This window comes from Phaethon lepturus, unplaced genomic scaffold (genome assembly GCF_000687285.1).
Source record: "Phaethon lepturus isolate BGI_N335 unplaced genomic scaffold, ASM68728v1 scaffold4438, whole genome shotgun sequence".
Taxonomy (NCBI): domain Eukaryota; kingdom Metazoa; phylum Chordata; class Aves; order Phaethontiformes; family Phaethontidae; genus Phaethon; species Phaethon lepturus.
The window spans coordinates 62,695-79,963 of record NW_010556755.1 but is presented as its reverse complement, the minus strand read 5'-3'; the positions used below and the strand labels follow the sequence as shown (position 1 = coordinate 79,963).

The 17,269-nt window shown below is 35.8% G+C and overlaps 1 protein-coding gene across 1 annotated transcript in view; it reads left to right on the top strand.

The window, feature by feature from the left end:
• Window positions 1–424: 424 nt before the first annotated feature.
• The window catches only part of ST18 (suppression of tumorigenicity 18, zinc finger), a gene marked incomplete at its 5' end in the record, with an annotated part of 73,195 nt that continues 56,350 nt past the window's right edge, over window positions 425–17,269 (top strand). Inside the window, 3 exons of the mRNA XM_010292544.1 lie at window positions 425–531; window positions 7,406–7,460; window positions 9,356–9,386. Of these exons, the coding sequence (XP_010290846.1) occupies window positions 425–531; window positions 7,406–7,460; window positions 9,356–9,386 (193 nt within the window). The remainder of the gene's footprint in view (window positions 532–7,405; window positions 7,461–9,355; window positions 9,387–17,269) is intronic.

Here is a 17,269-nt window from a genome sequence, read left to right as displayed (position 1 = left end):
TAAACCTGAGGGTTTTTCTCCTATTGTTAAAATATTTTAGAATGCTTCTCATTTATTTCACATCATGTACTGTATCATCCTACTCAAAGGGCTTCTGATGCAGTAAAAACATTTGACTAAGGATTTCTACATACAGAAACTGGATTTTTGTTTGCGCAAGAAGAAAAACTTCTTAGGTCAGGTCTGTTTCATAAGCTATTGGAAATGGCATTAACAATATAAAGAAAGTATTAAAAGAAAAATTGCTATTCTTTCTGCCTTTTATAGGAATCATTGATGCCTCTATACTACATCTTTGAAAAAACGCACAAGAAAACAATGTACCTGGATTATTTGCCCATTTGATTTAAAGAGTGTCCTGCTTCATCTACATTTTATTTAGTATAGCTGGTTTTTGGTCTTCTTTTGTTGTTTTTCTTTTCAGAGAATGAATTTCAGGATTATCTGTTAAATCAGGCAAGGCGTCTTGGGCTGAGTGACGAGTTTGGTCCTTTGGAATCTGCACATATTTTCACCCAGAAGCTCGCAAAGGTGGGATAATTTATTTACAAAAATGAATTTGAGTCAAAATATATCTCTATATTAGTACTAGAATGCTATGTTGTTTCATGTGTAATGTCTTGTGCATTAGAACTATTTTCTCGCATAGCATCTGCTCTTTTAAGAACAGCAGTCTTCGACAGTCAGGTATTACAATATTGAACAATTGAAAAAGATATAAATCTTTGTAAATACCTAGAAATTCCAGCTTTTAAGTTTCAGAACTACACTCTGTTAGCATTACATCCTGACAGGAACACAACTATCTTTGAAATTGTAGGACTCTGGGAGTGAGAATGTATTTCATAATGCACTGCTTAAATTTAATCTGTGTGGGATAGCTTATTTGTGATTTTTTTTTTCTTTTACTACTGCGTATTGAGGGGTTTTTAACTATATATCAGTTGGGTGGGATAAAAACTTTGGTGTATTTATAAAATATCTCAAGGTGTTACAGCACTTTTTTTTCTTTTTGCATATTGACACTTTCTTTCTTCTAAAAAATTATATTTAGTAAATAGTAGCCCAGGAAACAGTGAGAAGACACTGAATTATTTAAAAAAAAAACTCTAGGAAAAAAAGCTTCCAGTAAGTAGGATCACACATCAGCTTGCATTGAGCTGCATTTCAGCATGGTAGACTATATAATTTTTCTCTAAATTAAAAAAACTAGCAGTTGCCCCTTAATTTCATAAAACTGTGACTCTGCCCTCTAAAGCCTTGGTAAAGCAGACTAATAGAAATCCTTGGCACACGTTGGTTACCTAAGGGAATAATAGAACTATTTGCTGTAGTCGTTTGGCAAAAGGACATAAACATATGGCTTTGGTTTATATTCAGCACTGCCAGTTGTGCAAAGTTGCATGGATGAAGTATACAACAGCAGTGACAACTCAGAAATCAGAAGTGAGAATCAAAATAAATCATCCTCATTACAAACCTATTCAAGCTTGCCTCTGATTTAAGGTTTATTTTGTTGCTGCATATTTTCAAGTAATGACTTCAATAGAAAAACCTCTACTTCTCAAAAATATGTATACCTTTCAACCCACTTAAAATGCTGAATTGTCGATGATTTATATGTGTTATAAACATGCTTTGAAGATTGCATTCAGTAGAGGTACTTACTTATTTTAATTCCTGAAAAATTAATACATATGAACCAATTATTTCCATGTTACTCAACTTTCTCCTAGAGAAATTAGGAATAGCATGGTGTAAGCTAAAACAAAAGTTTCAAAAATAAAGCTGAGATAACTCCTTGGTTAAGAATAATCAAAATCACAAAATAAGGCATATTTTTAGTAATAGTCTTTAAGAACACTTACTTTGTAAATATTTTTTCTCCTCTCTGGTCATCAATATGTTATTAAAAAAAAAGAAGAACAAGAAAAAGAAACTTTAACCACGGTACAAGCAATGCTCCTAAAAGTTTTGTCTTTGGATTTTGTATTCTTTTACTGCCAGTACTCAGAATATATAAGCTTTATCTAGAAGTTGCTATACGTGTACTTTACATTTCCTTCTCGCATCGTACTTCGCACCATCAGTCTGCCATTAATACTTCATATTAAAAACAGTTACTGTAGAGTGACAGAAAAATGCCGTCAGCACACATATATACACAGACAACCAAGCAGTGCTCCTTACTTCTGGACAGGCTATAGGAAATCTCGCTTTCAGATTTATTTGAAAAAGTGTTTTTCTTTATGACATTATTCTCTTTTTATGTGTTAGATTCTTAAATGATTTATTGAAAAGAAACATTAAATATGACTGTCAAAAGCACTGAAAAGCTTGATCTGAGGGTATTATTTATTGTAGGGAGAGGCACACACAGTGTTGTGTCACCTTGGGGTGCAGTACGCCACAGATGTGTTTGTAATGCTTTGTGGGGTCTGACTTCAACTTTGAATTTTGTGGCTTATTTTTGAGACTTGGGGATGGATTTGTGTGCCTTAAAAATCATCAAATTTGATTGGTTTTTTTTTCTGGCTAAGTTCCTTAGTCTAGTGACAGATGTAGCTGTTGCTTCTATATATACTTAACAAGTTTACAAATTAAAAATATTAGAAAAAAGCTATTCTCTTTTCAGACCTCTCAAAATCAGTTAAGGTTTCTCCTAGAGAAGTTGTTTGCCAAATTTTATTTTGAAAATCAGGCGTAGCTTCTCGTTGGAAAGTCACAACAAAATGTCAAATTGTATAATTCTTACCTCCAGATAAACTGGTGTTTTGTCTTCCTCTAGCTAGTTAAGCAAAAGGAAACAGACTGCCACTCCAGCAGTGTGAAACCCACTCCTGGGAAGTCATGCTTGCACAAAGATTACAAGAGAAATTAAAAAGTGTATAGCTCTTACATTAGCTCTTTCCAGGAGGTGCATTTCACTTTTACCTATGTCAGCAGCACTGGCTTCCCTAAGTCATAGTTTATTTAACAGTCATGTGCTGTAAAACTGTCTTACCAAGATAGTAGTATCCATTTAGTTTCTGAAATTCAGAATTAAAAATGTGCAAGTGAACTGAAATAGTTGTTGTTACTATTACTGTTGTTATTATTACCATTTATTGCACGTCTTATTTTCAGCTGTTAGTCATATTCTTGGACCCCATTATAATATCAGTACATGCACGTGTGCACGGACAGACTCCAGGCACACAAAAAACCAAACTCCAAGCCAAATCCTGATTCTCTCACTCAGGGAAGTATTTCCAGGTGCTGCCCTTGAGTCCGCTGACTGCAGTGGGGTGGTACAAACAGAAGTAACATTTGGTTTCTGCAGCCAGAAACTCTGAAATACTTTGCTCAGAAAGTATGATTGCTGCTATTCCACCAGTAAATTCATCTGGAGAAACATTAACATCCTGTAGCAGTCACATCACAAGTTACTTCAGTCTCCACCAAGCAGAAGTTGTGGTACCGTCAGTGACTCCAGTCAGTTTTCTGGCATCTAGTTATTGACTTACTCTTAAGTCTCAACCAATATTGAATTAAAGGTAGAGAGAAGATCCAACTGAAATTCACAGAGTCAGACAGAAAGGATTCATAAACTTAGGGAGATGGAACATACTTTCAGAAAATAATTCAGCATTGACATTGTCAGTAAATTTCCAAATCACAGAAATAGGGCATAACTGAAACAATTTGAAGGAAAGCATTTATTTCTTAGCCCGTTTTCCTACTGATTTGGAACTGCATAGCTGCTACCCCTCTGTTGCTGTGTTTCTGACTGTGTATCTCCCACTAATTCCTTTTGAGTCCATTATCTAGTTTCAACTAATTTTGAAGAAAAAGTTTAGATGGGTTTAAAACCCATCAAATCAGAGAATCTAGTTATAAGACACAACAATAAAGTGGAACTAATTCTACTATTCACTTGTCATTATTTTTGTGAAGCTTTCCCTTAAAAATATGGGACTATAAGTCCGAATAACATTTTCCTGGCAAGCACTTAGATATTATCCCAATGGCTAAAAAAATTAGTAGTGAGATATTGTGCAAGGATTTTGTGCAGATATGACCATACTATTTATCCCTTATGGCTTCTTGTCTCAAGACAACATATGTGCTGGGAGGGAGGGCTGATAACCTCTGGCTTTGAGAGCATGAAGCACCTTCCAGAATCCATCTAATCTTTACAGTACACAGCAGTAATGGTATGTCTGTCAAATTAACACCTCGATAACAATTACCCATAAAAACTTCAGATGAAATTTCTCACTTAGAGTTTAATTCTTTTGTTCTGTGGGTGATTTAAAAGTTTACTTCTTAAAAGAAGTATTCAAAATTTTTTGAATACTTTATCCCTTATGGCTTCTTGTCTCAAGACAACATATGTGCTGGGAGGGCGGGCTGATAACCTCTGGCTTTGAGAGCATGAAGCACCTTCCAGAATCCATCTAATCTTTACAGTACACAGCAGTAATGGTATGTCTGTCAAATTAACACCTCGATAACAATTACCCATAAAAACTTCAGATGAAATTTCTCACTTAGAGTTTAATTCTTTTGTTCTGTGAGTGATTTAAAAGTTTGAATACTTCTTGCTGACCATCTGTGGCTGCAATTTCATGTAAAACACTTCACTATATAGATAAAAATCATAAGGGAGAAACTTTTTTCAGCATCAGGCAGTCTCTGAAAGAGCTATCAAAACTCAAAGATATTACATTTAAATTTTGAGAGAGGTATCTTTTTGCTGTCACACTTAAAAGGTTTCACAGTTTTATTCAGTTACTTTTGTAAAATTTTCAAGTTAGTACATGGGACTTTTTGTAAGTTAAGGTGTTTTTTATGCAACACAGACATGATGATTATTTTAGTATGCGGTATGCACCAGGCTAAATAGTCCTATCAATTTTAGGTTTGAGTTGATTAAACATCTCTGATAGTTTCAAATTATTACACAGAAAGAAAATCAATACAAAAATTACCTGTATTGATTTTATAGTTGGTTTTCACTCATTGTGTGGTTTTTAAATATTCATCACAATGCAACATGCTATTTAGACCAAAGTAACTGCTGTTCAGTAGAAGCAGTGGACACTTTTTGTTTCATAATTAGAAGAGCAGCATTGTGATTGGTGTGGTATTTATTATGAAATGATGACAAAGGAGTACCAGTGGTTTTAATAGTTTTAGCTTACAGGAGCTGTTGTTAATTTTGTCTGTAGAGTTGCAGGTGAAATAATGCACAGTGGATAAATAGTCTATATTGGTTTAACTGAACATAATATATAGTGTGTTCTGGAGTTGTTTGTCTCAATAGACTATAGTAATCAAAAGTAATGAACCTATTATGTGCAGGACCTTGGAGAGCAGAGAATGGCAGTAAAAGTGTGGCACATAAAAGGTTTATTAAAGGAAATTAAAGTCCATCATTGCCACACCTGCTCCCCTATTATAAGTCTATGGCAGGTCAGTGCCTTCAATCACAACTCAGCATCAGAGAACAGAGCCGTGTTTCCCATTACCATTGCAGTCACATTGCAAAAACTCATTCTCCAGGTTTTAAGGATAGTAACAAGTAAAGACTGCCATCAGCCCCACTATGTAAACACAAGCCACTTATGTTTCTTCTCTGCTAATAATCAACTTCAGATGTAAATTTAAACAGAGAAAAGGTATCATTGTCTGGCTTTGAGGTGCATTTTGATCAATTTATACCTTCATTTCAGATATCACTAACCTGTGTTCTAGAATTAGACTTCTTCAAGTACACAAATACCCTTTTCAAATGCTTGTCTTCTCTCCTGCAGATAGGTGTTTTGATTCCAGTAGCTGTATGTAATGTGTAACCATGTATAACAAAATACAGAAATCCCCCAGGAAATAGAGAAATTCTTTCTCTCCGCTAGAAAGGCTGACTTTACTCTTTTTCTTTCTCAGGTCAATTTTGTCACATTCTGCAATGTTCATTCAAATAAGACCTTCAAAACACTTCAGTTATCTGAGTCATATAAAGCTAAAAATAAAGCATCCTCAGATCTTCAAACTTTATAAATGGGAAAAGACACAAACAGAGCTTCTTGCATCTTCCCTCAGTGGGGCAAATCAGGTTCTGCTGATCCTCAGAAAGGAAGAGTGAAATAATAGACAGGATCTTCTGTTGACATCCGTTTTCATCTTGCAGCCCTTTTGCAGGGAAAGAAGCCAGGCATAGGCAACTTCTGGTATCCACAGAATGCATCTACCTATTGCCCAACGCAGTTATATAAATCAGATGGTGGTGTTTGTATTTGTTCCTGCATATTGATCTGCAGAAGCACATGGGAGTTCCTTCATCTACAGTATGTTCGATCATTGCCGTTTTACAAACAGGGAAACTGAGATCCAAAGCAAAGATAGTAAGATACTACCAGAGAGTTCCTGATATTTGCCTAGACAAAAATTCCTCCTGAGGAATTTTAGAATTGTTTTTAGAAAGAAGAGAAGTTTGCCCCTCTCTGGACATGGTCAAAATTACAGTGTTGTACAATCTGCTGTATGTCACTGCAGCTTTCCACACCAGAACATGAAATCTTAATCCCTTTGAATTTCAGGGGTTTGTAATAAAATCCATGGATTGAAAACCTGCCCCTACAATTACGGATCTGGGCCAGATCCAAGACCAGAAGGTGCATATTTCCAGTGCTGGTTTGGATGTAGCCAAAAGTGTCCTGACAACAGCTGATCTTGAAAAGTCTCTCTTATTTCAGTTAGAAATCTTGCGGCAACAGCAGACTTTTTGTGGGATTGGATTATTTTTTTTTTTTTAATGTGAAATTCAAACCCAGATACTACATTCTCCCAAAAACTCATGCAAATCTGTAACTGTCTCTTTGACCAAAACTTCTGGAAGAAGTAACTGATTAAGTGGTGAAGTATTTCAAAGCTGTATATGTGGAATTATGCACATTCAGGCAAGAGGGTTTCATGTTTTAAGGATGAAGTTGTCAGAAATGCAGGTTCCAGTGCAGCTCTTAAGACATGCTTCGGTTACAATGATAACACAGGGTGCCTGTAGGCACTGTGGTGCTCTGGGACCTTTTATTCCAGGGAGTAGATGCTGAAAGCAACACTCATACAGCATTGCTGTTTCTAACCTTATGCCTTCAGCTAACACCTGTAGACCTTGTCATTAAACCTTACAGAGTCACTCATAACCATCACTTTATTAAACAAATCTGTATCATTAAAGGTATCTCCTAGGTATTTACTAGATATTCACAGATGGCTTTTTATCTCTTTGACAAGATTAATAAGGCATGATTATTTTTCTTTCTATTACTGTCTAGCCTTTGGAAATGTGAAAAAAAAAAAGCATTGGAGATTTTTTTTCTCAATGGCAAAAGAATGAATTAAAGACTTTGTGTTAATATTACAGATGGATGCAGATGGGGAAAATAAAAAGCTGCGCACACGCTCAAAAGGAACCAAGGGTGAGTTAGCAAGCACGTTCCACGACCCTGTGCCCAGCACACCATGAAATACGATAGTTCCTGTGCACAGTCCCTAATGTGCAGTAAGAGAGTGTGTAGCTTCCTCAGGGCTGCTTTTTTAATCAAGGCAGGACACAGACTGCTGGCATTAAGAGGCACGATGTTATTAGCTATGGTTTAACGAAAAGCAGAAAAAATCTACTGTATGCTATTTTCTTTGAGCTATTTTGCAAAGAAAATAAAGGTTATACTTTTTATTATGCAAACAAAGATTTTCCATAGGGAGTAGAGCTAGACAATATTGAATAGGTGCTTTCAAAATAATGCACAAAACTTTGTCTCAGCCAACTGACTGTTTTTCTCTCTATTGCCATTAATTACCTGTAAATTAGCTGCATAAATGGTCCAGAAGTAAATTTACTTTAATCAAAAGGTGCAGGTGTATGCGGCAGAGGAGGAGCTTGTGCTTTTTTCAAGTATTGGTGCTCGTGTTTCATTTTGCAAAGTTATGACATAGTTGTATTTCCCAGCTATTCCTCTCTTTTTGTAAGGAACAGATGGAAATGCAGTACTGAGAGATAAACAGGCCCTTAATGATCTCAACATCTGGAAAACATGATTGACTAGCAATACAGCCCTTCCAGGAAAATAACTTTTTATTTTAATTCATAACACTTTTTGTGACTCTTGATAATGAGTGGAAAATGGAGATATGTAAAAATAAATGTCAAAGTTTTGCCTGCTGTGTGAGCATTTTGCTTATGACTATTTTCAGAGGTGCAAAGCACCTATGCTTCACTCCCATTTTGATGTGAATTGTGCACTCTCGGGATTGTGCAAAACAGACTAGTTTGATTCATTGTCACAACTCAGTATTCTGGATTGTTAATATTGTGCCTTCAGCTTCAGGTTGTGGTCAGAATGAAAAATTAAAGCGTGGCTTGGCTTAGTCCTCTAATTTCAAATGACCAAAGAGGTGAAAAGTGCTAGACTTCACTTAGGAAAAGACAGAGGAAGGGAGTGGGACTGCCACAAACTGCCTACAGACAAGGGGCTAAATATAGACAAGCCTTTCTAAAAAACATAAGCATTGTTGTATCAAATCTTTGATGCATCTCTCAGTAACGTTCTCTGAAATTAATGTAAAATTCATATATACTTCAGAAGTACCAGAACAGAGGACTTGAACAAAGTTATTGAATAGGGAAATTATTCACACCTCAGCCTTAGAACAGGTCTCCTCTGTTGGTCAGGACTGTGAATTAAAACAGTCTGGCTATCTTAGCAGCCTTTAACTGTATTTAATAGGGGATTCATACCCTTGTCACTCAAGAAGCTAATAACACATTTTTAAAAGTTATGGATTTTCTTTCTCTATATTTTTTATACACATGCAGACGCATCTAGAGGAATTCATAGATCAGGAAGATTTTCCCAGAAGTAGAAACAATAAAAGTTGCCTCTGCAATACGTGTAATCCTTAGAACCACCTGTTGGCTTTGTTAATGTGTTGTATATCCTTGTGTGAGCAGGTATTTGTAAACACAAGCCTTCGTCATTCCCAAATTGAATTGAAATTCAGAAAAAGCAGAGATTTGTCATTCAGTTTTCAGTAAAAACAAGTGCATTCTCTTTTACTTTTATTTTTTCTTACAATTTTTCTTATTGTTCCACTGAACATCATAATCCAAGTTTTATGCATCCAAAATAACTGTGAGAATTATATGTTCAGTTAATGTTTGTCAGTAGTAGCTACAATCCTGTGGTTAGCAGGAAGAAATCACCTGTGTTTTGATAGCCGCTCCTCTGCCATCACAGATGGGCAGGTGTAAGGTTGCAGAAAGAACAAGTCTGGAAGTGTAAACTAATTCTTTCTTTCCTGTTTTTATTAACAGTTCAAGTGGACTCTATAGCTCAAGAGCTCAGGTAAGAACTCACTGTTTATTTTTTTCAGTTTTATTTTCTGATTATATTGATAAATTCATACCAATGGTATTGCTATAAAATAGAGAATCCAGCAAATGATGCATTACGTAGAGATATAGCATAGATCTGACAAGATACTTGATGCAGATTCATTTTTTAAATATACCAAAAATAAAAGCAAAATGGTAGCATTAATTATGAAAGCATAATCAAAAGCAATGCAAAGTGGTCAGGATTCTAGTATGCTGTCTTTATCTTCAGCCTGTGTCAGGGGACACAACAAAAGAGTGCAGTTTCTGATCAGTCGTCAGTCTTCTTTTTCCTGTAATAAGTATTATAGTACTTTAGCATCTGAACATTCTAAGAGATATTGACCTTTAGAAGGCTTTGTTAGATGGCTTTCATAAAACTGATCTCTGTATACTATTGTGAATTCTGATTGCATTAATGGTTCATTCTTCCTCAAGTACTTGCTTAGGTTCCACATTTTATTGAAGTAGCAGAGAGTACTTTTCAAATTTGCACAAAGCATGGCAGTCCATTCAAAACCATATATTCTGCAAGGATATTTCAGATCCCAAATAATCCAGTAAATTTTTAACATTACTAGTTTAATCTTACTAATGTGTGCATCAACTCCTAATAACTGGTCCAAGAGCTTAGAACAAACCTGGAAAGACTGGTATATTATTCAGTACCAAACCTTCAAAAAAGAACACATGCCATCAAATTCAAGTTTTCCCTGGGACAAGTTCACTCTTCATGTCCCCCAGGGAAAATATTTACAGGTAGCTGCAAATTCCTAGAGTTATTAATGAAAATTACAATGGACTGAAGCTGCAATATAAATACTGAAAAAAATTTTGCAAAAACTCTTAAGATTTTTTCTTAAATTCATTTATTTTGCCTACACTCACTTTTCATCACATGCTACTGAGCTGCTTCCTTAGCCACAGCAAGCAGTTGAAGTATATGCTTGTGGCTTCATCCATCTAGGGAACAGAAACATCACCATGTGATTTATTTGATCAATCAAAATGCCACTCTCTCTTAAGATAGGACATGAAATAATTACAAGAAGGTATTTGCAGTGAAGACATACAATATTTTAAGGTTTTGTTTTATGATAAAACTGAGGAAATTATAAGCTGCTTATAGATATTCCATGAACAGAAGTGGAAGCTAACTTTTTGGATAAATTATTCATGGTGAGTCACTCATTCAGCTCTACTGTGAACCTCATTTTTCTGTATGGCTTTAGTTTCCTGAGATTTAGTGCTTCTCCTTTTTCCTCTGTGCATCCCTAATTTATGCACCAGAAGGATGCATTAATCCGAGGAGGCAGTCATCCAAAAATGAGGATGGTCCATGTGTTCCTAAGAGAAAAATGTTTGAAAAATAGAGGATGTGCAAGTTTCTGCAACATCAGGGAAGCTGTAATTTATGCATTATCAATTACCATAGCTTTTCCCAAGCAATTTTGCTTTTCCCTGTGAAATACATGCTATCTTAGGAACTACTGTGTAACAGATTACTCTCTCTCTCAGAGATGTGGACTACCTCCATAAAGAAACATACTTTGGTTTAAAACAGTGAGCTAAGCAGCCAATAAAGCCATTGTCCAGCCCTTACCTTGGTATTGTCATTTCTACAGTACCAAATTCCATATTGGGTGTCTCCGCAGTCAGCTGGCTTTACCGGCGTACAAGTCAGGTGATCAACTTTTATGAATCTATTTGTTTATGAAAAACTAGAGGAAAAGAAGCAGGGGCTGCCCTTTGGAAATGTAGCCTACTAACTGCATTCCTATTACTCATACCCATATTATTGTGGAAAAACCATTGAACATTCCTCAAGAATTAGACTGAAATAGTCTGTTATGTTCCCTGGATACAGATATTGGAACCACTGTCTTTTCTGACCAAGGTTCTAAATGCTGTGTTGGCTGAGAAATTTAAATACATGCTTAATTAATTTCCCCTTTTCCCCCGGCTTATCCTATCTGACAAAGCACTTCTGCACTCCTTATTGAGTTTCTTTTACTAAGTGCCTTGGGATACTTCTACATGAAAGGCACTACATAAGCTTACACGCTCATATTGTATTGTTATTAGTTTCGTAACATTGATTGGTTCTAGAGCATTTGTTAGCCTTTTCTTATTCTGCAAGTTGTGTTTCACAAAAGTAGAGAATTAAATAAATGAAAAACAAAAAGAGAGTTGCAATTACCAATTAGATTCAGTAAGACATGAAAATTTCTCTCTTCTAAATTTCAGAGGTTGCATTATTGCTTAATCGAATTCAATGCCAAAAAAATCTATTGATTTCAAGAAAACCAGGATTTCACCCAGAAATCTGGCTAATGGTTTTGCTGTCATCCATCTTTTCCTGAGAAATAGGACCACCTTTCTGCATAAAAAGTGTATTTTCAGAAAAACATCACCTTAAGGACCAAGTTGGGTGTTATTTTTTTCATACTTAGCAAAATAACTAAAAATTCTCTTGCACTGCATTGATTTTTCAGAGGACAATACTTTTCTTCCAGATACTGACCACCTGTATACAACTCCTATTTAAGTGTCAATCTTGCACTGATTTAATGCAATTATATACCTTAAGAAATCCCAAATTTCAATATCTTATAAATAATTTTCTTTATACATGAATATTACTAATACTGATGTTATTATTACAGTTTTACAAGCATTTTTTAACTATATATACTGTATATGCTGTAGTGTGAAAACATAATATGCTAAACTTAATAAATCCTTCAAAACATAATGTTTCTCCTTCCAGTTTTAGTTATTTACTTATGAACAACATACTTTAATTTTTCGTATAGGAAGGTAGTGCTGTGGTGATTTCATTCATAGCTAAACTACCCACAGAAAGAGGTGAATCTTTTATCACAACCTAAACATAGCAAAACACAGTATGTGGTGGAAGTGAGTGCTGAAGCCAGGAGATCTCTGTCCCACACATTCAAGTCTGAATCTGTTGCCTTTCAGGCATAACATCTCTGTTGTATCCATCTTCTGCAAGAAGCAGAAAGAGGAGGTCTCTTAGATGATTTAGTCATGGACCACTGAAAGGACCAGGACCTTCAAGCTGTGTTCAGGATTAGAATGAAAACCAAAGTGAAGTGAGGAATATTGGTGAGATGTATTCTCATTACTGTGTTCTATTTAACAGATGGGATACAGTACGATGAACCATCTGTAGGTTATGGAATGGCATCTGGGTCAGACCAAGGAAGAGCAAATTGGATCGATCCAAGCATGGGATTAAAAAAACATAGATCTGTTTGGCTAAGTCAATATCAGAATAGAAAGGGTAGCTTTTCTGTGTTAGATACAGGTGAAACCAAGTCTTTCTGGCTTCTGTCACTAATAATTAATGAAGATTGCACAAGACATTGGTGTTTCAAGTCATGGAGAGCAGTCCTGCTCTTTGGTAGAAATAATTATTATTCCCTTATTCTCCCTAGTGTTGCATCATTTCTTGAAAAGGAACGTTTTTTCAAAAGTAACAATAGTTACTTTTTATCTGGAATTCTTGTACCAGATGTTGTGAGGCATTTTAGATATTCAGATAAGTTGAACTGTTCAGTTTGAATGTATAGAGATAAGAAGATCTTGAATGTTTCAGTGGAGAGAGAAGTAATAGAGCAGAGCTGTCTGGATGTCTCTCGATAGAAGGAGTAACTGGACACTTCACCCATGCTGCTGTCTCTTCATTAGGACGGTGAGAAACCAGCAAAGAAATCCTGCAATCAATGGTACTGAAGTATTTCAAAAGGTTTACATTACTAAAATGTCTTCCTTAACTTTATCCAAAATGTTTAAGAGGTCTGTCAATATAAATAACAATATTGACAGCATACTAAAAAGCATTTTGCTAACTGAAGTAGTTATTATTTATTCTACAGTCCTGAATATTTTGCTGGCTTCCTCTAAGTACTGGTAGATGATATGTATCCAGTTATATGTGAATTCTAGTTTCAGATAGTAATGTAAAGACGGTAGACAACTTGATAGACAGAAGACGATTTGGCCACTAGGGAAAAGTCCATAGCGTGAAAGAAAAGGACTGTGCATGCCTAGCTGCATTCAAAAAGGAATGATTCATTGGTAACTTTTTTTTTGTGAGCTTCACAAAATAAACAGGTTTTTAAGCAGTATTTGTATGAAAAGAAAACAGTAGTCTGGCAGATGACCTGAGAAAGAGGTGAAAGCAATACTTAGATGGTGGGAGAAGTGGGCACATGAAACAAAATCGCAGAAAGGCTCAGAGATGTTCCTTACCAGGACTGAGATTGTGATTGATTTGTGTAGCTATCACCTTCATAGTATTCTAGTATTCTTATCCACTAGCACTACTTAAAAGTGAGACAGAGACTGAGAAAGCTGTTTGTTCCTAGCCTGCATCAGGAAAAACTGTCAGGTTTGTCCTTTGGGCTTGGCTTTTGTTTTCACAGGAGCTGGTCATAGACTCAAAGTATTCTGGAAACTGCTGGGAAAAAGAACCTTTGTCATAATCCTAAATAAGCACATTTGGAACAGAACTCAGGAGGACCTCTGCATTTCCTGGTGACTCATCTGTCTCCCACTGTCAGAGAGTGTGGGACCCTTGCAGTCCTTGATATGCTCTGCTGAAGCAAAGGATGTCCCTGAATCCAAATAGACTTAGTAGTAAATGCTAAATGAAGATGGTCAATAGTTATATCGACTGCCAGGATATTTATCCTGATTTTGTGCATACACATCTGAGCCTGACAAAAAATCTTGGGTGTGGACAGCATACATTCCCACCTCTCCTTCCCAGTGTTCCCTGTGATGGTAACTGGCTGGGACAGAGTTGTGCCAACTTGCCATTCAAATATTTCTCCATGATACATCTAGATTAGGCATTTCACCTGAGAAAAAGATCTATGTTACGCTGTTCTGTTGATAACTGATCTTCAGTTAAACAATGGACATTAATTTGAAGAGTACCTTTTCCCAATGGCTGGTAACAGAATGATGTGTTGAGTATCTGCTGCTTGCTCTCTAGCTTGGAAGTAGAACTTCCTCCCTGCCCTAGCCATTGTAGAAATTGAAATGGTTATGGGGCTTTGCTCTGCCTTCTACTCTGTGATTTCTGATATAATCAAGGCTGTTATGTTGTCATCAATCATACTTTCTTAAATTCACAATAAATCTTGTTCATTTCTTATTCTTTTCTGACAACAGTTAGATTCTTAAGGAATTTAGGCTGGCATGCTCGTCAGTACTCTCCCCAAAGAATCTGTGGAAATCTATGTTTTCTGCTAAGGAAAAATGATTTTGCAATTGATGTTTGATAGAAAACACTGAACAGTCAAGCATAAAAAAACACTGGTACAGTTTACTGTGAGGCGAAGGTAAATATATGCTGGTCACAGAACCCATAAAATAATAGTGCTGGAATTCACCTATCGTTATTATTAAATCCTGTATGTCATCATAACTATTAAAACAAGCATTAACGTAAGTTGTAATGGCAATCAAATTTATAGGTCTGCTGTGTCTAAGCTCCTCCCTTGTTTCCTCCTTCATCTTCCAGTACCCTTCTAATTAGACATCAAATTGTGAAATCTACAGTGCTGTCATTTCTCTTCTGCCTTTGCTCTGCCTCTCCCTCCTCTCCTCTTCGCCTTCCTCTTCCCTAGAGCTCTGATGAGTTGATGGACCTCAGGCTTTTTGCCTTTTTTGTAGTCCCATATGCTTTCATACTTCAGAAACAGGTTGTTCTTTCAGTACTGTTAAACCAGTAAACAAGAAACAAACACAGAATGAAATTCAAAATTTAAACATTTTCCATCTCAGGTTTTCTATTTTCAAACATTCATGTACATGGGTTAAGGCTTGCATAAAATGTTTGGAACTGATGTATAGAGAACATCAAATAGAAGATTTTTTTTCATTAAAATGTCATTCTTTGAATGAGATTATAAAAGGTAATAAGAATTTCTATTATTAAAAATATTGTTATTGTTTCTGTGAAGAGAAATAATACCGTATAGTTCTGGATGACCTGGAGTAATGATTTTAACATTTTGCAGGTGACCCTGAGGTTGACAGTTATTTGACTTAACTATTTAGTGTACTGTTCTGAATAACCATTAAGATGGTTGAAATAGGAACTGTATCTCATACTCCTTCTGAAACACCTGTGGTTGGAGTTGTTAATTACGATGAATCATTTGTCTAAGTCCTGTACATATTAAAACTTTTTGATCTATGCACTGTGACCTCTACCTTTTCCTCCTGAATTTATTTAAAACATTTAAAAGTTGTATTTCATGTTCAGAGTTCCGTTTTAGTTTGCACTAGTTGATGTGCATTTGCTTTATAGGTGACTTTTATAGCTTTCTTCAATAGCAAATGCATTAGATGAGTTTCTAGCATACTATAGCCCTCTTTTAATGCCTACTATGTTCATTTCTAACCAACACCTTCAGTATCAGTGTCTCTTTTCTCTTTGATATTTTATTTAATTGTAGATTTACAATTTTTCTACTTAAAGACTCCATTTAATATAAAAAGAGAAAGCAGTTATTAATTAGTTTCAATGTATGCTTTTCTGTAATTTTTAGTTTTATGATTTATATTGTCAAATCCACATCATTTTAATTGTGGCTGCTAGACTGACAGGTATTTGCAATTTTTTTCTACCTGAGAGCTTGTTGCATCTTAGAATATTCTTCGCCTTGAACTAAAACTTGTACATTGTTTAATATATTACAGGAGTCGTTGTCTTCCCGATCACAACTTCTGTGTTCACCAGCACACAGTAAATGTTATCCTCCCAACCCTACACAAGAATTTAGATTTGCCTTAGTGCCTTCTGCTGGGTGACAGAATGCATCAGAACATTATAGTCCCAAATGGCTGTTTCCTCTTATGGCAGATCTTTTCTCTGTAGATGACCGCAAGCCATATAGAGATTGAAATGCCAACCTGTGACTTCTGCCTCATATATATCAATCATGAGTTAAATATTATGGCTGGCTGAATTGCTCTGTCTGACTGATGTCAAGGGTGGATTCAGCCAAGCAAAAGCAAGCCAAAACAGACTGTGGACAGCCTGGAGATAGCAAGGAAAGGAAAAGAAAACAGCCATGAGACCTCCTGCTACATTAAAGGGAGGTACTGGCTCCTGACAATCAATCGCTTACAGTCCCACTGTTGTCAAAAAAAAAGAAAAAAGAAAAGCTTGTATTCTTTCACGTCTTCTCTAACCAGAATGTAGTTACCAGTATGTTTTTTATTTAGGCATTTACTGGCGTTAGCAGGATGACCACTCACGTGCAAGGTTTTATGGATGTAAAGGTTGTGTGGATGATCTGCAGATTTGCCTAGAAACTTAATCCATTCTAAGCCAAATTCTTGGCTTGGGTCCCACTGCAATTTATTGACCTACTGAACCTGGACAGATTGAGTGAGTAAATGAAAAAGAGGCCAGGGAGGCTGGATTTGGCCCAGCTTTTGGACATTCATTCATATTACTGAGTTTGAGAACTTCTTGAGCTCTACGCAATAAAAATTAAGTTTTCTCCAAACTGGCTTTTACTAAAAATAACTTACCTGTTAGAAAAGGGTCCAAATATACAACTCTAGCCATACAGACTTTTTGATCCATGAGCTATAGAATGGCACTGTGAAGAAGTCATCAATTGCATTAACATAATATTTCAATTAGAGGGTTTATTACAAGCTTGTAAACTGAAAAAAAGAAAACTGGAGAAGAGAATTTAGATCTGTGCTGTCCTTCTCTGAATTGCCTTTCCTTTAGCAGCTATAATAGTATTGCAAAAATACTATAATAATAGTTATAATATATAATATTATTAATAATAT